The 24,910-nt window shown below is 36.1% G+C and overlaps 1 protein-coding gene across 3 annotated transcripts in view; it reads right to left on the reverse strand.

Moving 5' to 3' along the window:
- IFT88 (intraflagellar transport 88) overlaps window positions 1-24,910 on the reverse strand; it is a 49,263-nt gene that overhangs the window by 2,409 nt on the left and 21,944 nt on the right. For all 3 annotated transcript variants that reach the window (XM_072032692.1, XM_005028726.6, XM_021278279.4), the window contains 8 exons: window positions 24,248-24,356; window positions 22,116-22,266; window positions 20,849-20,964; window positions 17,046-17,098; window positions 15,527-15,592; window positions 13,671-13,777; window positions 9,443-9,503; window positions 279-374 (listed from right to left, as the gene is read on the reverse strand). In XM_072032692.1, the coding sequence (XP_071888793.1) occupies window positions 279-374; window positions 9,443-9,503; window positions 13,671-13,777; window positions 15,527-15,592; window positions 17,046-17,098; window positions 20,849-20,964; window positions 22,116-22,266; window positions 24,248-24,356 (759 nt within the window). The remainder of the gene's footprint in view (window positions 1-278; window positions 375-9,442; window positions 9,504-13,670; window positions 13,778-15,526; window positions 15,593-17,045; window positions 17,099-20,848; window positions 20,965-22,115; window positions 22,267-24,247; window positions 24,357-24,910) is intronic.

A 24,910-nucleotide genomic window follows, 5' to 3' on the forward strand; every position in this document is an offset into this window, starting at 1 on the left:
TTAGGGATATGGTTTAGTGGGGACTGTTAGTGTTAGGTTAGAGGTTGGACTCGATGATCTTGAGGTCTCTTCCAACCTAGAAATTCTGTGATTCTGTGATTCTGTGATTTCTTAACATTTATAATTACTTTAAAGTGAGTTCTAAAGAATGCAACTAAATCTGGGGGAAAATGCTTTCCTAAGTGTGGAATTATACTTGCCCTTCCAATAACTTAATTTTTCTAACTCCCCTCTCTTTGAGGGTCAGAAAAGTCAGAATGTGTAAGCTGCCCACTTGCCTATTTCTTTACTGCTGCTACTTTCATAGGGTTCATTTGTTCCAGGCAAAGGTTTTAGTTTGGCACTCAGTTTTTCCCCTTTGGTACCACCAGTATCTGGAAGAAAAGAAAAAAAAATTAAATGCCAAGTAACATGCTGTCATGTTCTGTGAAATCATGATACAAGATAAATTAAGCTACTATCTGTCAAACAAGATTTGGATGAAACCATCTTTTCACGATGGATACAGTATTCATTTGTAATAGTAGTTATTACAACACAATGGGTACTGTGTGCGTGCATGTGTGTGTTCTAATGTCTTTTTTTCTCCTAATACATAGCTTTATTTATTTTGGAGTAAACATACTAAACTATTTCTGCTTCAAATGCTGACATTTCAGTTGCTTACAAATTACAGTCACATTTTGGAGTTAAAATAACCATGATAAATATAAGCACTGTCACAGTGCATTTTGACATTTCATATGCCTGTGTGCTTACTAATATATTAGCCTGATCCACCTGTTGAATGCTGTCAAGGTTAAATACAACATTAACTTTGCTTTAAATTAGAAGAGTATATTTGGCATGTGTTGTCTGCATGGCAGGCAGGCACAGTTCATGTATACAGACCATCTCAGCCCCGCATCCTGCTGTAAACACCGTGCTGGCAGCTCAGCTTGCAGCAGGGCCCCCAGGAATGTGTCAGCTCTGAGGGCTGCCTCGTGCCCAGACAACGTCAGATTAACATTCTCTTGCCACAGCAGTATTCCAGACACTTTAAATATTCTGTTCACCTCTGAATCTCGTTTTCGCATTCATGGCAAGCTTTCAATCTCACTTGCTACAACAGATTTTTATTCATTTTTTTTTTCTCCTAGGCAAAAATGTCTCATGTTTGGCTTGGTGTATTTACAAGGCAGGACGTGCCATGCAGCCAAATACAAACACACAGCACAAAACAATGCGGTTATTAAAACTCCATCTGTAAGGAAGAGAAATGGGTTTAATTCAGCAAACATTAATTACCAAGTCTGGACTTGGCAACACACTTCCATTGTCTTACTGCACATGTTCTTTTTATGAATTTATTATAATTTAAAAAATATTCTTCCACAAAGTGGACAAACCTTCATTTCTCTGTAAAAACTACTGCAGACTGGCATTTAATCAGGCCTAAATCGGAAGAAAACGTTTCTGCTTTGAAAAAGATCTAATGCATACAGCCTAAATGTCAAATGGTTAATACATTTACAGGAGACAGATTATGGTTGAAATTTCAAAGCAAGAGAAATCAACTTTAACATCCCTTGACCTCCTTTTGCTCAATTCTCTGTGACAGGTGTACAGTTAGAGGACAATACAGAAATGGTTTACAGGGAAAGGAATAGAGTAGTAATACACACAGAGCCTTGTGAAAGGGAAAACAAGCAATTTACAGAATGAAGAAAACTGGAAGTAGTGAAGAGACAAAAAGATAGGAAAGATACAGCAGAAACCACAAGAGGGGAAGACTGAACGCGTCAGAGGAACTGCATTAATGAGAATCACACAATCAGGTTGGAAAGGACCTTCCAAGTCCAACCATCAACATGATCTGCAAAGTCCCACCACTAAGCCATGTCCCTTAGTGCCACATCTACACGTCTCTTAAATACCTACAGGCATGGGGACTCTACCACTTCCCTGGGCATCCTGTACCAAAGCTTGGCCACCCTCTCCATGAATAAGTTCTTCCTAATGCCCAATCCAGACTTTAGTAATGTCCATTACCCCCCGGCATAACTTGAGACCACTTCCTTGCATCCTGTCAATTGTCACCTGAGAAGAGACCACCACCCTCCTTGCTACCTCCCTGCAATCTCATTTCAGGTAGATGTAGAGAGTGATGAGGTATCCCTACAACCCCCCCTTCTCCAGAATAAACAGCCCCAATTCCTTCTGTCACTCCTCATCAGTCTTGTTTTCTAGTCCCTTCACCAGCTTTGTTGCTCTTTGCACACACTCAAGCAACTCAATATCATTCTTGTAGTAAGGAGCTCAAAACTGAATACAATATTCAAGGTGTGGTCTCACCAGTGCCATGTACAAAAGGACAATTGGTTGGTTCCAGAAAGGAAGAACTTGGTGTAGTGAAAATAAAAGATCAAGAAGATGGCATATCTAACTTCATAGTTTTCAACTATGAAGGAGGTAAAACAAAGTTTCAGTGACATCACCTGATGAAGCTGAAGGATTGGGTATTAACCAAATGAAGAAGAAAGGATGGTAGACAAAACAAAATGACTGAGATAAACCTCATATGCACAAGTTACCTGAAAATCTTACTGCCCTAAACTGAACAATTTTAAACAACCTTTCTCAGACATTCTAGGATCCCTAAATTTTATTAGGACTATGCTCAAGAAGGGAATGAAGCACTAAGACCAAAACTGTAAGAGAGATTTTCTCCTGTTTTCTCTCTCCCATCCACTACCAGATGTACAACCCCTGAAGTGCCTCACCAGCTGCCCCCCTACATAACCTTGAATTTCCCTGAACACTTACTGCTATGATTGAGTTGCCCCAAATGGCCACCCTGAGCAGCAAGACGCCTGCAGGATGTTCAGCACGCAACCTCTGTGCCTAACACAACAAACTTTTTTTCAAGTTTATCAGCAAATTAATGCAGCTCACCTTACCTCCGGTGTGACCATTACAGCAAGCAGGGAGGGAAGGTTAAGATCTCTTTTGGTAGCAGCCCACAGTTAGTTTGAATTAAGCTAATACATGAAACCACATCAAGTCTCCAAGGGCTGCACTATGCTCTGAGAGTACCTAAGAAAGTGGAAGAAGAGTATCCTTCTTTTCATAAGCACAGCTGGAAGAGCATAAGAGGTGGTTGACACCATCTACCTTACATGTAGATGTCAGACAGTAGCTCAGGACATGAGGAATCCGGCTTCAATGCCAAGGGATTTGCTTCACCCAAGGGAGTTCAATCCCACAGCTCCCATCTTTCAGGAAGTGTCCTAGCTGGTGAGCCTTTCCCAAAGGTCTGCCATGAAATAAGGATTTGGCTGCCAACATGGTACCTATGCAAAATCCTGTTGACCATATAACTTTATCTGCCAGAAGTTTAAACCTCATCTTGAAATCACTTTTTTATAGCTCTGTTTGTAGATAAATCATCTATATGTTTTTATTCAGTATACAAACATAACTTTGCCAAAGTTAAGGAACATTGGCTTGCAATGCAGAGCTCAGGATTTTGGTATCCTACACCAAAGAGACACACATTCAAGGGAAGGAATTTTTTTTTAAAGTAGTTAATCACAAATATACTTACTTGTAAGGTACGAGGGGTGAGTTTTACAGTTTCTACTTGTGCCTCCTCAAGGGAGTGAAACTAACTTCCACTGAACTAATAGATAGTAAATTAACAAAGGTAATATTGGGATAAATGATAACGATAAATATTCTGGATCAAGGGCTTTTTTTTTTCTTTCTTTTTGGTACTAACAGTACAGCTTTACATGTTAACATCTGCCTGATTGCATTTGCCATCAAAGGACTACAGGTAAGCATTTCTCAAACTGCAAACAAACTCTATCTGCATTACCTGCGTAACTGCACAAACCAATGTTCCTAATTAAATAAAGTTTTTGAATAAAGGAAAAATGAGTGCTCAACTAAATTGCTTTCTTTCTCCAAGAAAACCTTCACTGCAATGAATACATGCTCCTACTTATTGTGCTTTTATTTAAAAATTATGTGATTACTGTAGCTTATGTGGAAGCCAGTCCCTGCGTACTACTCTGGGTTGATAACGTGGATGCATGCACATAAACTGACTGCAAGAATATGGCTCCAGATCTTGGTTGAAAAAAACAAAATTAGCTGATTAAGCAGAGCTTGGCAATATATTTTTTAAAGATATATTTACTCTATAAAATGTTTACACTTGAGACTTGGATTATCACACTGACATCATCTCCCCCTCACATTCTGTGTGCAATAGCATCAACTGGGACCTATGCATATAAAGACACAAATAATATACTCTGCGTGCTGATATCTGTTACGGTGCATTCCTCCTCTCATCTGGTTAAGAAGTCATGCCCACAATGTTGCATTTAGGATATTTACTAAAATTATGCATTAAATCTATGATGTTCTCTTCATTCAGATTTGTTCAACCTCCATACAAAACCTAATCTGAATTAATTCCTCCCCATACAATTAAAAAAAAACCACAAACCAACATCAAAAGTATAAAACTTAGGTTTTTTAAAAATGGTTAATTTTATGTGGCAGAATAATGAATAAAGCAACATATTACAAAAGTAATCCTTTCTTGGAACAATCCTATTTTAAGCACTGACATGTAGCAAAAAAAAAAGATTTCAAATTTGTGTGTTTCTGTACTTCCAACTTAGGAAGATGCCCATGTGTATAACAATACAACCCATAAAATCCATGATATTTATATTTATCTTTTAAAGGAACCTCACAAGTTGCAATTACAGCAATGAGATAAATGTATCAGGAATTCTTCCAGTATCATAAAGGACATAAATTAGAATTTTTAGTACCATTTTATTCATTAGGAAAGATCAAAAGGTAAGTTTGTTTGGTAGTCTACCTCCATAAAATGTTCAAGTAAAAAACTGCGTAGTGGGATAATAATTTTTGAAACTGCAGATGTTTCATTAAATCCAGAATGTGTTTAAATGCAGCTCTTTGCACCTTTCACATTTGGGATGAAGGCACCTTCTTTGGAGAAGAGAGGACTTTGTTTTGATTTAATTTGAACAGTGAGTTCCATGTAGCAGACAGAATATCATATTAAAACTGAGGAAAGAAGTGAGAAGCGGGTGCAATATTTTAGCTCCAGAGCAGTTCATTTTGCTTTGAAATTTTGTTGAATTAAATTTGTTTTTGGTGTGCCAGTTAAGCTAACTCCTTAGGTGAGTTCAGATACAGCAAACAGATTAAGATATTCTTGTCGTTCAGATATTTTCCATTATTAAAAAATAAAACCTAAAACACAACTCTTAAAAAAAAATCACAGTACACATAGCAGATGGAACCACCCCACAACAACCTGTAATTAATAAGGCACGAATAGACCCACAAAACCTAGTAAATATAAGTGATCGTGCAGTTCTTGCTGCAGAGTACCAGGAGAATCTCCTGCCTCAACCACAGTGAAGATTATTTAGGATGCTTATTGCCTTAACACTCAGAAAGTGCTTGCATATTATTTGAAGAGATCCCTATAGGGTGCTATACGGTGTTTGAATACAGGATGCTTGTTTGGGATGGACAAACTCATTTCACCCCTAATATCATCACACATTAATTGATAAAGGGAAAAGACACCTAAATTATTCCTGTGCATTTTCCTTCCCAAATTCATCTGGACAGGCTTAGGTAGCAAGGAGAATGCAAAACGTTCAGCCTTTCATCTTCTGAACCCTGCGTCACTTCTTTGGGCTTCTGTCCGAGACTGCACGACTCCTCATACACACAACTCCCCTCTCATCTGGTACAAACCTCCTCATTCAGAGAGCAGGGCAAATGCAGAGACCAAGTAAACACTGCCACGGCAACGTATGCCTTAAGATCATACTTTCACTTATCTATGAAAGGCCTTATGGTCTTGAGCAGCAAAAATCTCTTACAGTAGTGAAACCCACAATGTCCTAACTTCCAAGTTCTGGATGTTAGTATCACATCTTGGCAAAATATGAAAAAGTGACCATGAAAACAAGAGATTATTGAAAAGGAAATCTTTGAAAACTGCTGAAACTGGATGTGCTCTTAAAAATTCATATATATATATATATAATTTTTTTTAAATTAACAGGAAAAGTTTTAAGGGATTATGTCGGTGTAATTTCCTTCCAACGTGAATCAAAAGGGACAAAAATCATTAATTTGATATTCATGAAGAGAAGAAACATTTACAGGAAGAGTGTACAAGTGTGTTCAATTTTCGGTAGGCATTTTAGATTTAATGCTTATTCTTCTCACAATACAAGAGTGGACTTTAACTGACACTCAGATACTAGTTTTTTAGTTTTTCCATTCTGCCTACCATCTATGCATACTGTAATCATATTCTTCAAATTATGGTCTGGCGCATCTCATGTTTCTTCTGTTTTAATTTATATTGGCAAAGTAATAGGGGTACAAACCCCACAAAGTAAGGTTTTAAGTACAAACCTTGTCGATTTCTCTTTCCTCTTAGCTTCCTCTTTAAAAGCAATTTTAAATAATACTTCCTAAAACAAAGAAGCCTGAACTATTAATGCACCTACTACAAATAATATAGAGACAAAATACTTGAGGGGAAAAAAGTCTCCTGGGGATGCCAGTAAGTATGGAGACACTGATCTGGTAAGAGGAAAGAAATAAAACCTGCATCATACTTAAAATATTTGGAATGCATACACACTTCATTTAGCTAGTAAGTACTTTCATTTAGCTAGTGAGTACTGAACTAAGGATGATTCCATGCCTCGCTGGGTTCAGTAATGATGGCAAATCCCTCATACAATGAAGGAAAATGATCTCTTTTGGTCTTGGCAACAGCACTGGAAGAGATGAAACTCAAAATGCTTATAAATGTTTCTTTTCTAATACTGAAGTCATTAATATTTCCAAAGTGTATTAAGATCTTAAAATAAAGTAACCATTGTTTATATTTCATGCATGTCTCCATACAGGCTGTGTACAGGAATTTCTTACACTGTAAAACACAGATTCATAACCCAGGTGAACAACGCTAAACTTTGGACAAAATGTTTGGATCTTCAGGTTTCTTTCAGTCTTCCTCAAGAAAAGGCAGACAAACTACAATGTAGTCCTTAACATTTGTTGCTGCAAGTGTGCAGCTTCTTCACTGATATGGAAGACTGACTCCCCAGAGTCAACATTACTAGTTAAAAAATGAGTAATGCCTTTGACTCCTTTCATATAAATATATATATCTACATTCACCACAACTTTTAATTAAGAATCCCCTCCAAAAGTTAACTCCAGGCTCAGTACAGGACCTTCTTTGTACCTCTGCTTGTTTGCTGAGTCATTTGCAGAAAGGTTGGATCTTTGGCACTTTGTATACCAGCAGCTTCCCGAACATGCTCTTACACAGGCTTGTTCCCAAACTGTTTTTTTCCATTCTTTCATGAATTTGACACAGTATCTTGAGCAACAATCTAAGAATTACTGCTAGGACAAATTCTAGGTCAGTTCTGACCTTGCTTATCCCCTCATCCTCTTCGTTTGCAACTGCTCTTCTCCGCTTACTCTGATTATGGAGGGTGCAAAGCAATCCCTTGGAATTAGTGGAGTTTGCAGTCAAAGTTCCAGAAATACTCGACTTTTTTAAGGGAGAAGTAACTTTTCTTTTTCCTTTCTCTTTTTTTTTTTTTTTTTTATTTTTAATTTAATAAAACTTTCCAGAGATATTTCTGTTTTTAAAGAAAGTATTGATGAAGTCATAGTTTGTGGGATTAATGTTGTCTCAGCATTTATCCAGTTTGGTTATTATTTATATTCCCTATTGCTAAATTACTAACTCTCTTACTCTCTCTCTACACTTTTTTTCACTAAGAAGGGTAGATATAATGACAAAATATAGAAAGGAAAACCTTTGTGCCATTTGCCTGGATGCCTGATGCAATGTTTTGCGTAGCACTAAATACCCTTGTCTGCTCTTCATTTCTATTTATTGTAAGCCAAAGTAGACGCCCACTTTATGATAAAAGGTGTCCTGATGCTCTCTCACACTGCTGTTTTGCTGGCAGCTCTAGCTGATTGTCTCATCATAGAGCTTATGTTACAAAGGAGAGTCCAGAAACATTTCCATCCCCCTGTGTTACCAAAATAAGGAACTTCACCCCAGGAATTGTTTTGACCTGAGGCCCAGAACAGGTATAATTCAATCTTAACTGAAAAATGTTTTTTTCTACTTAACAAGAAATGATTTAAAAGTTTCCTTAGTGAAACTACTGAGCTAAAAAAGGAATGAGGTCTCTCTTAAGAATCCAGTACTCAGTCTTAACTCCTAGATAAATCAGGAGAGCAGTCTTCCTAAATGCAAAATAATTCTAAGGTAATTTTAAGATGATTTCCATGACCCTAAAGAATTGGATCAATGTAGTAAAACATATATTATATAGGTGGAGAAATAAAATTACCAGCTAAGAAAAAAAAATCATAAATTGTTTCTCTGTAAAAGGAAGGGAAGAAAAGCAAGAATTTCTAGGGGAGATCTTTTATGACACTCACCGATGTAAGATAAAAGTAGAATACAAAGAAACCATTTCCTATTTGAGTCAAAATGGATTTTTTTCCAGCTGGCCGAAGTAGCCCGAAGTCTGGTAGTTTCCTTAGCAAGGCAGTGGGGAACAGTTAGGTTTAACAGTACTAATGTTTCATGAATTTAATAATGGGAGGGAAAAATCATTAGTTCTGCAGTATGCAGACTGCCTAGTGCAGAAAAAGCTAAGCAGGAAAGCTTCCAGACTTACCTTGCTAGAGTTTTATATTTATTAAACTCAGCATTGTGAATCTATAGGAGCACAGAGACATAACAGTCAGAGAGTGAGCTTTTCTTTGTGGATGCTGCTAGGACTTCAAATCTGCCATTCTGGGAAAATGGGAGGAAGGAGCTCAAAGGTAGTACAGGTGTCTGCTTATTACAGGGTTCATTGCACAAAATAGCCTCTTGAACTTGTAACAAACACTGCAGAAGACTAGACGGTGGGCACAAAATTCCCTTTTCTCCATGCTAAATAAAGATACAATGGACTTCTGTAGTTCATGGCTTACCCATTCTGCTTCATATAATAAATGACTCCTTATAGTAACTATTCCAAATTTCATCCCAGGTTAATGGAATAAAAATGTTCAAGTCCACAGTATTAAAAACAAGTAGGAATTAGAGATACACAGAGATCTGTACATGAAACACCAACCTTAGACCAAATCCATGCTTTAAAACTGGTTGAGGTTTCGTACAGTAAGATAATCAGAAAGTCTGAAACAAAATTTGTGAAGTGCTAGCTTATTCCTCACTGCGTATTTATGTGCATTTAGAAATGTAAGGAACTTTTACAAACACTTTAAGAAAAACTATCTTCTTTAGAATCCTGTCATGTCTGATTTTTAAGCAGAGGCATTAAGTACTTACTGTCACCAGCATTTCCTTCTTTGCGGCTACGTGCACTGCCATCTCTGCCAGACTTAATGCGCTGGAGAACAGTGAAACAGGTTTGGAAAGAACAGAACAAAAAAAAAATAATTAGTAATATGCTTTAGAAATAATTACTGAAAACTCAACCTAGCTTATTACTGAACAGGAGAAGATTATTAAACTACGCTTACTCTACTGTAACTAATAAACCTTGTTTTTTCAAAGGACAAAATTATCCTTAAAGTCAGTGTTAAAAACAGTGTTTACATAAAACTAGAGTCTTGTGAAATTCAATCAGAATATCTCAATAAATCATTTTCCTTCAGATAAAATTTATACGAGGAATGTGCATAAAAATAGTTCAGATGAACCTTTGTAAAGTACAGCTGAAAAAACAGGCAACATAGCCCTCCTTGCATGAGTTCAAAGTAGCCTCTGCCTATTAAAGTCTTGTAAATCCTACAAGCGTTTTATTATTGTAAAGATTCAAGGGGGGGAAAGTAGGGAAATCTATAAAAAGAACTATTCACTCCATAGATCTTACATTTTGAATACTTGGCACAGAACTGTATTTTACAGCAAAATTTAATTTGCTGTTGAGTGTTAAATGTAAGATAAAGGTGAAGGCAAATACGTTAAAAACTATGCTTAAAAAGGCAGCCCCCTTGCACTAAGGAAGGTACCATAAACATCTTCCAGCTGTGTTTTTTTAGGGTTATTTGAAAACTTCAACAGTTTATCAAAGCAATACCTCTGTATCACATGGCAGAACTGGCTTCTCCTGGCCAAATTTCTCATGCATATATCTTGTGAGTTACGAGAAGGTACATCTCAGTAAGGGACTTTTTTATGGACAGGTACAAATACTTGGCATTTAAAACACCTGGCTGTTAATAAAGTAATCTCTGTATCTTTTGAATTCAGGATCTGCTTAAAACACGTGCACACTACCTAGCTATGCATTACTGTAGCTTCTTCACTTATTTTTTCACCAGAAAAATATCATAGAGTCTGGCAAAGCTGGAACGACACAGAAGTGAAAGAACTTCCAAGCTTCTTGCCAAAATGAAAAGGAAGAACCTTTAAATCAAAATTCACAGGACCCAGACAGGAAAGCAGCATGCCTAGCATGAAACCAGGAATGGTGTTGGAACTACCCAGTCTGGGTCCAGAATTCTCATACTTTTTATTTATTTTGGTAAACCCTCAAGTCTATAATACGTTCTTTGAATTTTGGACTAGGTATGCTCTTCACCGTCCCGTTTAGCAGCATGCCCTTCAGGAAGAATGTCCAGACTATCCAAATGCTGAATGATCCCTCAGTCTGTCAGACGAGGCTCAGCTTTTGTCTGTCAGAAGGAAGTGGTCCCTATATGACAGTACCCTCACAGCATTTACGTCATTGGACTTTACTCCCAAAACGTTACAGAAGTCCTAAAGCTTAAGCATATGAGTAATTCATGTAAAGTTCCAAGTGAGTAGCTTATAAGTCATCCATACTAAAAGCAGACACTTAAAATAGGCCAGTGATTTCCACCCTAAAAATGCCTATTTCTCTCCTATGACTGCAAAAGAAATTTAAGGATGATTAGTCCAGATGTGGATGCCTGAAGGTAAATGCAGTAAATCCCCCCCCCCCCCCCCCCGTTCGCACCTATCATCATTGCTTCACACCACACCCAATCAGCCTCCCCTTTTCAGTCATTAAGCTCTCTTAACGGAAATAAATGGTAATGTGTGTATACATCAACACCAAGAAAGTAGTGTGAACTTCTACACTAATACTTGCCTTTTATTAAACTGAAACATGAAAAAGAAATATTAATGCATTAAAAAACAACATGAAGGTTACAGCAAAAATCCAATGCTGAGAGAAAAAGGGAGAAAAACTTAGACAGTGAATGAACCCCGCAGATGTTCCCAGATTCTTGGCTGGAAGCATTTAACAACTTGCCCATATTTGAGAACTGCGTGAAACAAGTACTCCAGAATATTTATTTTGGTATAAAATCCATGTGGATATATTTATTCTGGCAAAATGATGCCAAAACAGCAAATTCTGATAAATTTCTACACAGAGTTTGTGCGCAAACTTTGAAATGCAGGTATACTGCACTGGCATTTATCTTGCTCTCTTTACTGAGTGCAATTAAGAAACCACAGGCTAGTCTAAAACTGGGAGCAGGAATTGAGATGTATCTGTTTTTTTTAACTGAGAACAGCGTTCCTATTGGAAACTGAGGTGGTGAAATATTAAATTTGATAATTTTAGAGCCTGAAAACATGGTTTATGACTATATGCCCATGAATGACAGAAAGAATTTCCAAGGACAAAAATACCTAGTAATTTCCAAAGCCAGATGGTAGACGTAGGAATAAAACATACACACGCGCACACACACAGAATAAAACTTCAAACAAACAAACAAAAAAACAGGGGATGGAAAGCCAGACGTAATACCAACAGGAAAAAGGAACTGGAGGACTACTGTTTGCAAGACAGCGTTGTTGAGATTCTGTCCTGTGCCACCAGGCATCTGTACTGAATCCCATTGAGATTTCATTTAGGTACTAAAGTCCTTAAGCATAACACATGTGCTACTTAAATCTCAGTTCTTAAATAATTAGGCAATTTAATCTTTAATATTTGCTAGTAGCTTTTTCCCAACAGATAGTACAGAAATCTGTTCAGGAAAGCTCAGGTTTCCAACATGAAATGAACATGAGGAAATTTTACAAATTTATTTAATTTTTTGTCAAATTCAAATATCACTTTTCTTAAAAGAAAAATGTATTTTTCTTAAGAGTTGTCAACATTTGCAGATGTATGGTACATAATTAAAAAAATGCAAAAAATGCTGGAACTATATATCAGGAACTAGATTACCTCCCCATCTCCAGGGACCTCTCTACTTCTCACCAACTAAAATAATCCAGTTTTCAGCTCATTTCATCTCTGAACTTTCCCAAGTAAAGTACTGAGGTACTAGATGTTACTGCAAGGAACTATGATATTGAATTGATACTACCTAAAAACTAAGAAAAGCCTGTTTAACACAGTTCAGAGAGGCCTTCTTTAATTATTTTGTAGAATAGGAATATTGTATCTGGTTATCTGCTTTGTTTACTGATATTATAGGGGAGACATAGGTGAATATTAGCACTACTACATTTTTAGACTGCTTTCTTTTGTTTATTTTTTGAAGTGCTCAAGTTTTACATTTACAGAAAAACCAAGCCAATATAATTCAACTAGCCCACAGAGCGAGGCTGTAGCATAAAATCGGAATTGTTTGATCAGCATTCCCCTTTATGAGCTCTTTTCACTTTTGAAATGCCCCAGTCTACACGTGCATACTTAGACTCTCTAGAATTGAAGTCAAATTGAAGTAACTAAGGATGTATTTACACATTATCTGACATTGAAGGGGAGTCAGTGAGTCTTACTAGTTAAGTTAGGTAAGCCTTAATGTGTCCTAATGGAACTATGCAGCTTTCAGGCAATTCACTGGACGGGTGAGCAAGCTTGAATACTCTACAGCTCAGTAACACAGACAATGCTTCCAAATAAGAACCTGTTTTAAATTTTAAAATCTTACTTTATCACAAGAATAACAAGAAAATTATGAACACACACACCCACACCACTCTGAATACAACAAAAGTTGTTATTTCACAGCCTTTAGTTTTCCCATAGATTTTTTTTCCCAGTTTAAAATTTGCCATTGACATGAATGATTTACTTCATACCTATGTAATTTATGTAATTCAATGTTGCAGTTTTGTATACAGCAAAAAGGAGTTCTACTACATGAACAAATTCTTATGCTCCCCCCCCCATCCCTCTATAGCTGCATTATTACTTGGCTGGTAAATATACTTCGCACAGTCTGGCAAATAAGTAGGAAAGACGACATTCCAGAGAGGCTGAATTATGTGGGTGGCTCCAGCATTCCCATCCTGTACACATAACTTATCTTTCGCTGGTCTTTAAAATCACAGAAAATCCAGTGCTCAAGAAAGATTCAGACAGATTTAATGCTGATGCACAATTCAAATGAATGCACTAATTCAAAAGTAAAAAATACCAAATGCAAAACATGAGCCTCTCCAAAACAGGAGAAATTAAATAAAATTAAATAAAAACTATTTTATTTTAAAGCATCAAAAATACTGTTTTGGCCTTGTGCAGTTAAACTATTATTGCAGAAAGAAACAGGCTTACCTGCTCTCTTATTTCTTTTAATTTTTCCACTTTTTTGAGCTTTGTCACATATTCTTGGACTTCTTTCAGTCCCATATCTGTGCAGAGACGAACTAAAAATTGGAGGCCTAATTGAAAAGCAAAACATTGTTAGAAAAAGGCTTACGAGGAGGTCGCACTACAAGTGCACTCTACCAGAACTGGACATACAGAAGGAGCATGAAACATTGCAAATAGCTGGGAATATCAGGTGACTCCAGTCCAATAACACTATGCAAGTTACGATATCCTGCAAAAATTCAATACTTTCTGTGATGCAACGTCTATGTCCACAAAGTGCAAATACCATTCGTATACAAAGATGCAAGACATATTGAATACTTCTGGCTCAGAATGTTTGTAAAATATTTTGGAAACTGGAAAGCATAATAATGGTACTAACTTATTACTGAGGAGCCACTACCAATAGCATTTTGTTGAAAACAATTTCACAAATGCCAAATGAATACAATTTTTTTTTCTGTTGCTCTAGGTGGTTTTTTTTTTAGATAAGTATTAATTCTACAGAATAAAAACTACAGACATGAAGATCAAAAATAACTGTAGGATGGAACCAAGAGGACCCCAAGAAACGGTCATCACCAGTCTCACAAAACACTGTTGCTATTCCTGTCTGTTTGTCAGCATCCCTTTGAAAGAACTGCCTCTGAAGCAGCAACAAGCACCACACAATCCACTTCCCTCCTGACTACTTTCACAAATGTATTTTTTATTTTAGTGCTAAGTTAGTTTGCTGCTGCTTTAGTGAACTGCACCTGTTCACTAAAGGAACAGATAAGCATTGGAACCGGCATAAGGAAGAGGGCTGGGTGCGTATGGCCAGGGAGGGAAGAGTGAAGAACCATGGCTCCAACAGCCAAAAACTGTTCTATTAGTTACATTTCTTGTCCCACTGCTGCCTCAGTTTCGTAATTTGTAGAAACTACATTCAGAAAAACAGTGGTATTTCTAAAAGGTTTATTAAATACTCTGCTCCTTTGAAATATGACCAATATGAACATAACATTTTGCTTATAATTTTGAGATGTTGTAGTATTAGATTTCTCTTAAACAACAGAGCTCTATGATTCCTCTTAAAAAAAAAAAAAAAAGTACATTTGTTAAAGCAAAATGACACAATTTTATTTTAACATACAATAAACACTCTTCCCACATAAAATTTAAAATTGTAGGCTTATTGGTGACAACATATTTTGGAATTAGTAAAAATAAGGCAGTATGGGATGCAAGAGGATATTTAAAACAACCAGTGACAGGCTTTATTTTCTACAGGGCTTTTTCACTTAGGATAGAGGTGTGACTGGTTCAGCAAAATGTCTTTTTAAATGTTTCTGCAAAGTTATGTTTCCAACAAAGCAGTTTGAAATTCTCTAAGGGTTTTCTAGAGACCAACTACTTGACCAAATACTTAAAAAAAAAACAACCCCAAAATCACATGCTCTACCTTCATTATGAAGGCCTGGCTTTGGTAAAAAAAAACAGTATAATTTTCTCATATCTGGAAACTTGCAGTGTGAGTTTCAACTGGTTGAGACTAGAGGTGAAAATGCATGTATTTTTAATCTCTTCTGATAAAACAAGTAAGTAGAATCTAGCATGTATGCAAGAGAATGAGCTCAACCGATCAGCTACAGTTAAAGTCTATTTCATCTTTCTTCAGCATTATCCTACTATCTCTTAAATCACACTTCATTGGTGTCACAAAAAACAGAGGCATTAGCATTAATTAAAGAAGTTAGTTCGTGAAAATATTTTTATATGAAAAATACTTACATTATTGATTATTATTTCAATTAATACTCAATGAAGCAACTTACATTCAACGTTCTCTGGGAATTTTCTGTGAATGACTTTGTACTTCTCTAGAGCTTTCTGGTAATTACCTGCAAACAAAACAAACATCTCCTACCCACATATCCAAAATATAAAAAAGACTATCTGATGAGGAATTGACACAGTTTTTTATCACTTCATCTTTCCAGTTTGAGAACATGATTTAATATTACAAAAGCAAATTTGATAAAAACAAAATTAACATTCTTTAATTACTACCTGATAGCAAAAATTAAAAGCACTTGAAAATAGCCCAAATTATTCTGTGAAAAACAGTTTACTGATTTTTGACCTTTTTTATACCTGCCTGTAGAGCCTCATCTTCCTATGGCACGTCTACCAGATAAGACATTAAACATACTGTGGCTTATCTGAGGCTGCAAATATATGGATTGGTCAAATAGAAACGTGCAACTGCTGAGCTCTGCCTGTATTTCCTTCAATCAGAATACTCGTTTGTATCTCTCTCTTTTTTGCCCAAACAGCAGTTTTCATGAATCTGGTAGCAAAATAATGAGATTTTAAGACTTCTGCCTCCAATTTGGCTCAGATTGATTATTATGCAAAGGACTGACAGCCTGATTATCTAAAAATTCATATCCATGACATAACTGACAAAAAAGTCTGTTCAGATATCACTGTTTTTATTTCCCTAATGTGAGACAGAGATCAATCTGACTTTCTATGTGTTAACATGGTAATCTGGGAATTTTGCCAGTGAATTATAAAGGATCTAAAAAACAGCCAAAAACGTGTTTCTCTCCTGGGAAAGAAGTTCATCTGCCTCTTTTTAGATAGTGCTGACTGTTTGTAATTCACTAACTCCCCCAGGTCCTGTTCCTTTTTTCACTGTTGAATTAAATACCAGAGTGAGAAAATGCATTTGTTTATTATGGAATTAAGTCCTGCAAAGTTCTAAAGAAGAAAAAATGAGAATGACAAAATGGGTCAGCAAGAAAGAAGAGTATTATTTACAGGATTAAGTGATGAAAAAAACTGTTAAGGTTAGTCTCCTTCTATTTTGCCTATTGACATACAATATTCCCAGTAAGAAAATACTTCACATTAAGACCGTTTTTTGTTTGTGTAACGCAAATACTACTTTAATACCTAAAAATTCTATCTACTGTTGAAAATGAATGGTCATTAAACAACTTTAATATCTCATGACTACGTTAGATCAGATGGCACTACTAATTATAGTAAAAAATCATCTAGCAGATTATTTATGCTGCTTTAACTTCTTTATTTTAATTATTTAACAGCATAAAGAGTATTTTATGCATATGTCAGTACAGGCATACTTCTCAGAGTTAAAAGAGAAGTCACACTTTATTGCATATAAACAAAACATTTCCAACAAAATAATATATAACAGTTCTTAAACAAAGTTTAGACCAGTATTGACATCAGACAGAAAAGATCAAAAGGAAAAAAAAATCAAAGCATCAAAGAAAACATAACAAACCTTCAACTAATTACAAAAAATGTTACAGAACTTACCACTTCTTCGATAGCAACTGGCAACCATCAGAGGCCACTTCACTTGTGTAGGTCTGCACATAAATAAAATAAAATTATGCACATTGCCAAACAATGAATAGGCAAAACATCCTGCATAGTATTTGTAAAGACCTCTCCACTTAGAGCTCTAAACTCTGGCTCCTCCACTGTGCCATCAGCTAGATGTGCCATCACATTTCCATCTCCATTTTAACATGTAATGGCGATACTTATGGTCAGAGAAAATACGAAACATTTGCTCATACACAACAAAATTGTTGGATACCTTCCTCATCTTCTCAAGATAACATGCAAATTCATAAGATTTCACGTCAGTTGTGTGAAGGTACTCTAAAAGCTGAAGCACTTTTCACATAAGTTACAGTTTGGCATATCCAAAGCACACTGTACACTAGCATTTGCAGAACAGTCTTTGTATTTATTTTCTTCAGTCCCTGCAGTCACAGCATAGAACTTTTTTAACTCTAGCTGATCTGCTTCTTTGCCTGGTAGTCACCAATCTTGGAAAAGTCAGCTGGCTTCACATTTTTCAGTTTCAGCTAGATATGTCTCCTGAAAACAGTAACTAGTAGTTATTGTCAGTAGTCAGCATTAGCTTCACGACTACTTTAGTAATGATAGATGGTATGCTGGTTAAAACTGTCTAACATGTCATCTTAAACTGAAATTTTAAATGTTAATTATTGTGATTAAAACACCAAATATAGTAAATAATGTTAAACTAAAAAAAATGCTGGTCATGACTAAAATAAAGTTATTTTAAAAATAAATTTTATTTACAGTTAATAGTGATGCTTATTCAGCAATCTATTTCTCAACATTCATATTTATCAATTAGCATATCTAGACTATTTTAAATAACAAATAAAAACCAAATATCTATGTTGTACTATGTACTAATAACAATATAATCCCACAGAGAAATAATTTCTCTGTATTACAGATAGATTACAGTTACAGACAATAATGAAGAATTTCATATGCCAATTATTCGTGAGTACTTTACAGTCCAAATACTTCATGCTTCATGCAAGGCCTGACTGCAATTTGAAGCCTAAAATATTTAGATCTTTGCCAAAACAAGATTATGAAATAATTCTTTCTAGTTTCAGCTGTTTTTTTTCCAGTTTCTAAGAGGGCTGTCAGCGCCAGCATCTGTGATCTAATAGCTTGACTAAAATACAAATTTTTAAGGTGGGCAGCATTTATACAGAAAAGAGTAGTAGCAAACCTCTCCATAAGTGTTGTGTGCAAAAGAAGAAAATATGGAGACAAGAACTTATCAGAAACTGCCAGGCATCTCCGGGCAGTAAATGACTAGCTGGTGAAAAACCAGCTGAGGCCTACAAGAGGCTTGGATGACGACGCATGCTCAGCAACAAGATTCCAGAGTTTGATGGCACATTTTTTATCTCTTCTAGGGTATGTGGTGTCTTGAACTACCAACTACTGAAATATTTGTTACTGTATGCCACCAATCTTTTCTTTGCAATTTGTACAGATCTGTTTGAAGGCCCAACTGGTTGCAGAATTGAAGAATAATGCATAATGGAATGTTTTACAGTTACTATATCTGTAATTTCAAATTTTTATATTCTTCTCTAATTACAATATAATGTTACATTATTTTAAATGTTTCGTTATTTTAAATGAAAAAGTAGATTTACAATAGAATCATATTGATCATACCCTGCACAGATAAAGATTTGAAAACATTTTCATGAGGTAAGGAGGAGTCTCAAGTACAACACCAGCATGAAGAAAACAGTCTCTGCATCTATTTGCATACTGTCAATTGTGTGAAGCAACACAGGTATGGAGAAAGGCCATACCGATAAATTGTGTGGCTTCCCCAAGCTGTGACTCAGATTGAATGCTAAAGATCAGGAATATGATCTTAATCTAGCTTGTTCATTTAAAAGCAGTTTATGCGATACCTCATTTAGGAGTAATGCATTGTTGCTACTGGTGTGCTGGAAAGCTAGTGAGTTTGGTGTATTGTTTTATTTGCTTTTTAAAGAAGCTTTCTGAGAGTTTGTGCTTTTATTCTTGTTGTCACTCAAAACAATAAGACAGTGTATTGCAAAAAGTAACTATGAATTTCAACCAGGTTCTGTACTTTCAGTGTACCATAAAAAGTTCAAAGTTTAGTGACCAATATGAGAAAAGGCACAAGTTCAGTTAACTCTGTTTAAAGTTGATTTGTTTACACTTCCATAATTTTTTATTTCATGAACTCTCCTCTGTTTTTTCATCTAATCTATATTTCTTTCTTGATAATTATTACCTCAATTTGAATGAAATCTGTTTTCTTATTTATTTTTGTTGCAACCTTTAATCCTTATTTAAACCTAGGCTTTTCTCTTCTATAATAATGTCATTCCTAACTGAAGTCCCCTATAAACCAGAATTAATATTTCTTAATAAACTTCTAACAATATTTGAATATAGTATTTATTTGTTCAAATGCTGTCTTGTTCATATATGTCATTCACATTCATAGAAGAAGAAGAGTATCAAATATTAGAGCATCACAAGGCAAGTACTAACAAGTTTTCCTTAGTCTGATTTTCTATAGGTTTCTCAAAACACAAAATAAATTATTATGGAATCACGAAGATTGGAAAAGCCCTCTAAGATCATCTGGTCCAACCATCCCCTACCACCACTGTCACCCACTAACCCATGTCCCCAAGCACCACGTCCAACCTCTCCTTGAACACCCCCAGGGACGGTGACTCCACCACCTCCCTGGGCAACCCGTCCCAGTGCCTGACTGCTCTTTCTGAGCAGAAATGTCTCCTCATTTCCAGCCTGAACCTCCCCTGGCGCAACTTGAGGTCATTCCCTCAAGGGAATAGGGGGCCCAAAGCTGAACACAGTACTCAAGGTGTGGCCTCACCAGAGCTCTGTACAGGGGGAAAATTCACACTTGTTGGAGTAAATTTTGTTTGTATGAATTTCAGTTGGTCTATTACCATAAAATTCGTCATGAACGTGGGGAGAAGTCTTTGTTTCCACACAAAAAGACCAAATGCATGCCTTTTTGGAATTCCATTTGAACTGTGGTTTGCAGATTTAAATTAGACTGAATTTTTGTTAAGCATTTGTCTCATAAGCTTTCTTTTCTGATCTAGAATAGAATGCTTAGCCTACAGACTCACTTTCTATAGAACATCATATTCTGCTAAAAGACAATTTAAAGTAATACAGTTTAACTTAATATATTTCAAATACCTACGTGAAGATCAATTTGATATCAGCCTACTTCCACTGACCATGGTAATTCTGCATGGAACATATTTGCTTACTTCTACACCTTGTTTGTAATACTGTTCTTTTTATGGTAGTAGAAGTTATATGAAAAGGGAAAATGCAGCAAGAACTGGTAAAAGATACATTTATCTAAACCATCAAATCCTCACTGTGTGATTAAAAAACAAAGGAAACAGTTCATATAAATCTATAAAGAAGGAAGTCTTGGGGGCTTAGCAGAGCTGTTCCCTACTTCATAGCTGTGTTTAATGGTAGAGGATGGAGAAAAGAGGTTCAAATATCTAATACTCTCTTGGGCCCAATGGACAATTGTAGTTAACATTGAAACTGCACAGTAAGAACAATACCATCTTGTAAACGAACAGAAGGTTGAGAAAATTAAATAATAATCCAAATATAATTCACTCTGCTATTTGCTTACAGTATTAGGCTAATTTATCTCTAGGCATGATTACGCATGTCCAATCACAAAATATTTGGGTAAGCATAAAATAATAATTACTTACAGGATAAGTTCTGCTCTTTCAAAGTACTCAATGGCTTTTTCACAAGACTGGGTGTCAATGTAATAGGCTCCAAGCCATTCAATGACCTCAATGTTTGAAGGGAAATACCGGTACGACTGACAAAATAGGGAAGGTGAAAGAAACACAATTTTAGTGATAAACAACATCTTTATGTTACTTCTGGAATATCTTACTCAAGTGTTTAATTCCCCAGATGCCAAAAATATGCAATATATGAATGGAAGCAGTGTACTGTACAAACTAATCCTAAGAAGAAGAAAAAAAAAGCATGCCAGGTTTTCTAATTACAGAATGCTTTTTAAAAGTTACCTGAGATGAGCCTGTCACATTTTCCATCTAGCCTTATTTGAAATACTATTTTAAACAGTTTGCAACAGCTAAAATGTTTACTTAGATCAGCTCTATATGTGAATAAGTTACCTAAAATGTTAAACAATGGTAAAACTAATAAATGTACAATTTCACACTCAAATCAGTCTTCAGAAAAAATAACCTAAAAGCATTCTCTTCTGTGAAATACAGAGGTATGTAAATAACATTTTGGGATTCTTAGAAATTCCCATTGAAATAGGCACCAAAATTATAATCATGCATAACCCATTAGTACTCAGAACTGTAACACAGACTTTGGTCATCGACACTTTATACAGAAAAAAAGAACTCTTGGCTTGCAAAGAAACTTCCTTTCTCCTGTTTCTAAAACAAAAGGATCTCTAGAAACCACAGCCAGTACCATAGACAGCTTGAAAGGAGAGAGGACACCTATCTTTAGGCAACTGTGTGTATATTATGTGTAACCGTGCCATTAATGTATCTGTAAATACACACCCATAAACACAAACACATATATGTATATCCATATCCTTTACACAGCCATACCTTCCAATTAATGCTGCACCTTTTAAAATCACATTTGTTATATCCATTTTTGATTTTGTGTCTCAGACTGAATTTATATTGAAATTGGTAGGGGCCAATCTAAATAAATACTATAAGAAAAATGAAAGGTGGATGTCAAATACCATGTGGAAACACAGACTAAGTTTCTTTGGGATCTGACTACAAAAATTAGATTTTGCCAACTCTCTTCCCACCTCAAAATTTCACTCTTTCTTATTTTGGATGACATTTTGAATAGTTTAAAAGGAATTAACTGTTAATTTGATATAGGAACCTATGACAACATTGTCTTTAATTATGGGAAAGATTTTTATTACGCATTGGAAAAATAACAAAAAGCAAGTACCTCGTAGTAATAATGAAAAGCTTGAGATTTATCACCTTCATTATCATATAATTTCCCTAGCTTTGCAAGGATTTTTGGGTCTGTTGGTACTATACTGATCATCTGCATAAGCCACTCTATGGCTTGATTGGGATCTTCCATCATTTCGTATCTGAGGTTTTTTTCAGTCAAGGACTAATGCTGATGATCATAGAATCATAGAATCATAGAATATCCTGAGTTGGAAGGGACCCTTAAGGATCATCAAGTCCAACTCTTGACACCGCACAGGTCTACCCAAAAGTTCAGACCATGTGACTAAGCGCACAGTCCAATCTCTTCTTAAATTCAGTCAGGCTCGGTGCAGTGACCACTTCCCTGGGGAGCCTGTTCCAGTGTGCAACCACTCTCTCTGTGAAGAACCCCTTCCTGATGTCCAGCCTAAACTTCCCCTGCCTCAGCTTAACTTTGATCTACTCAGAATTCCTGCTGCTTTACATAATGTAACCCACATGCTGGACAGATATACCAGTCACTCTAGTATGGACGTACATTGTTAACTTGTACACATTGGTTTCATAATTTCTTTAGCATCATAAAGTATTTTTGTGAAAAAAAAAAAAAAAAAAAAAAAGTAATAGAATCATAGAATGGTTTGGGTTGGAAGGGACCTTAAAGATCAGCTAATTCCACCCCCCTGCCATGGGCAGGGACACCTCCCACCACACCAGGTTGTCCAAAGCCCCATCCAGCCTGGCCTTGAGCACCTCCAGGGATGGGGCATCCACAGCTTCTCTGAGCAGCCTGTGCCAGGACCTCACCAGCCTGACAGTGAAGAATTTCTCCCTTCAGAGGCTTTAGCTGCCCTTTCACCTTAAAAAACACGTTGGCCTTGGTTATCTTCTATGTCAGTCACTAATTTTACTTAGATTTTCTCATTTATAAGAGTGAAGAGTGAGAACCAGGAAATTTATTTGTAGCCTTCATGATTTGGTTTATTTTTCATAATATATAATTTTGACCTAAATAATTGATTACGTAAAACTGCTACGTTTAACAGCAGACTTTTGCCTGCAGTGAGATTTTTTGCTGTATGTCTATGAAGCACAGCACAGACTGTACAATTCTGGTCCAGAGAACAGAAGCAGCTTTGGTTTTAATTATTCCTACAGTGTGCTCTCCCTTCCTTAGTCACCCCGAAGCTGCACAGCAGCTCAGATCTGCAGCAGTGCAAGTTAGAGCTACCTCCCAACATGCTTTTCAATTTTTTGCTGTACCTTACCCTTACCCATTGTGGAAGCAGCTTGTGAGCACTGGTAGATAGCAGTTTTATATAGCAGTGGAGCACAGAAACTCTCACACAGACAGAATTGGGAACCCAAGGCCATTTATTCTGTTGTGAAATGGGCAAGGCAAGGAATAGAAACCACAGCCTTTCCATATTTCTGGAGGTTGCTTATTTTACTGACTAAAATATATTTTTATTACCTTCATTATCCTTAAAAGTATAATACTGGAATCTGTTCTGCCTTGGGGACGATTTTATTATGGTTTGCACATCCTCAGAAACATCGTGAAAGGAATTCATACTGTAGAATATCACTGGTGATACGCAAAGCCAAAACACACCCCACCCCACACTTGGCTTTCCAATCTGTTCTACTTTTGCAGCAGTGGGAGACAACTACTTTCTTACACATACACCAGCCTGAAAACAGCCTTCCCAACAGAACTTCACTTTCATTAGTTATTTTTCTTTCAGCTTTTACTCAACTGTGCTTACATCTGTGACATTAGTTTCATAATAAAATCGGCAGCATTTAAATATTCCAGAGCACACTTTAATACTGAGTGTAAATGTTTAACTATTCCCTGACACGCTGATTAATGCAAGGCAAACAGCATTAATGTATTTTTCCACTTGCTTCATCTGAAATGCCAAAGAAGGTTGTAAGTTCTGTCCTTGTCTTTACAAACATGAGAGAACCAATCTATGCACGATCATCCCAGTTATAACGGACACTACAGTAATTTTTTAGTCTCCTTGTCATGACTAGAACACGTATTTCAGACTAAATGAGTCTACTCAAACCACCATCACACCATCATCTACTAAAACCACCACTCCTTATGATATCCCAGAAAAAAGATACATGTTTGCTATTTGGTAAAGGACTTCGGCACTGTTTCGAAGGATTGCGTGCAGTTTCAGAAAACAATCCAAAGCTTCGTCTAGTCTGTTTAACTTCTTGTATGTTAAACCTAAAAAATAAAGGTTACAATGTCAATGCAGTGAGATAAAAATGTATTCAGCATATTAATTGACACAGTAATGAAGAAAAATAAAATAGGCACATGAAACTCAGCAGAAGTGTAACTGCCTTGACATCAATGGACTCTATACTTGAGTCATCCCTGTAATTCCTTCCAGCTAGCATGACTTAAACTGATAAAGGCAAGGAGCAGGAATTTAATCAAAGACCAAGAACATTCTCACTTTCTGAACAACATGAAAGAGGGCAAGAGATGGTTTTCAGAAGTGGAATGACTGTGATGGTTTGATAATGTCAGAGCTGGTAGGTTTTAGTAGATAGCAATATTTACAGCATTTTTTTGTATTCAAAATGAGTTATTGCAGATGATTAACAGTTTGTGTTTTTTTTTTGTTTGTTTGTTTGTTTTTGTAGAAGAGAGAGGACTCTTATAACATAAATTACTGAATAAAGTGGTAATAATTAGTATAAATGTATATACAAGAAAACTTTGAAAGCCAGATTCTCAGAAACACTAGTAGCACCATTAGACAAAAGCTAAAC

The sequence above is a fragment of the Anas platyrhynchos genome, chromosome 1 (assembly GCF_047663525.1).
Source record: "Anas platyrhynchos isolate ZD024472 breed Pekin duck chromosome 1, IASCAAS_PekinDuck_T2T, whole genome shotgun sequence".
NCBI classification, from domain to species: Eukaryota; Metazoa; Chordata; class Aves; order Anseriformes; family Anatidae; genus Anas; species Anas platyrhynchos.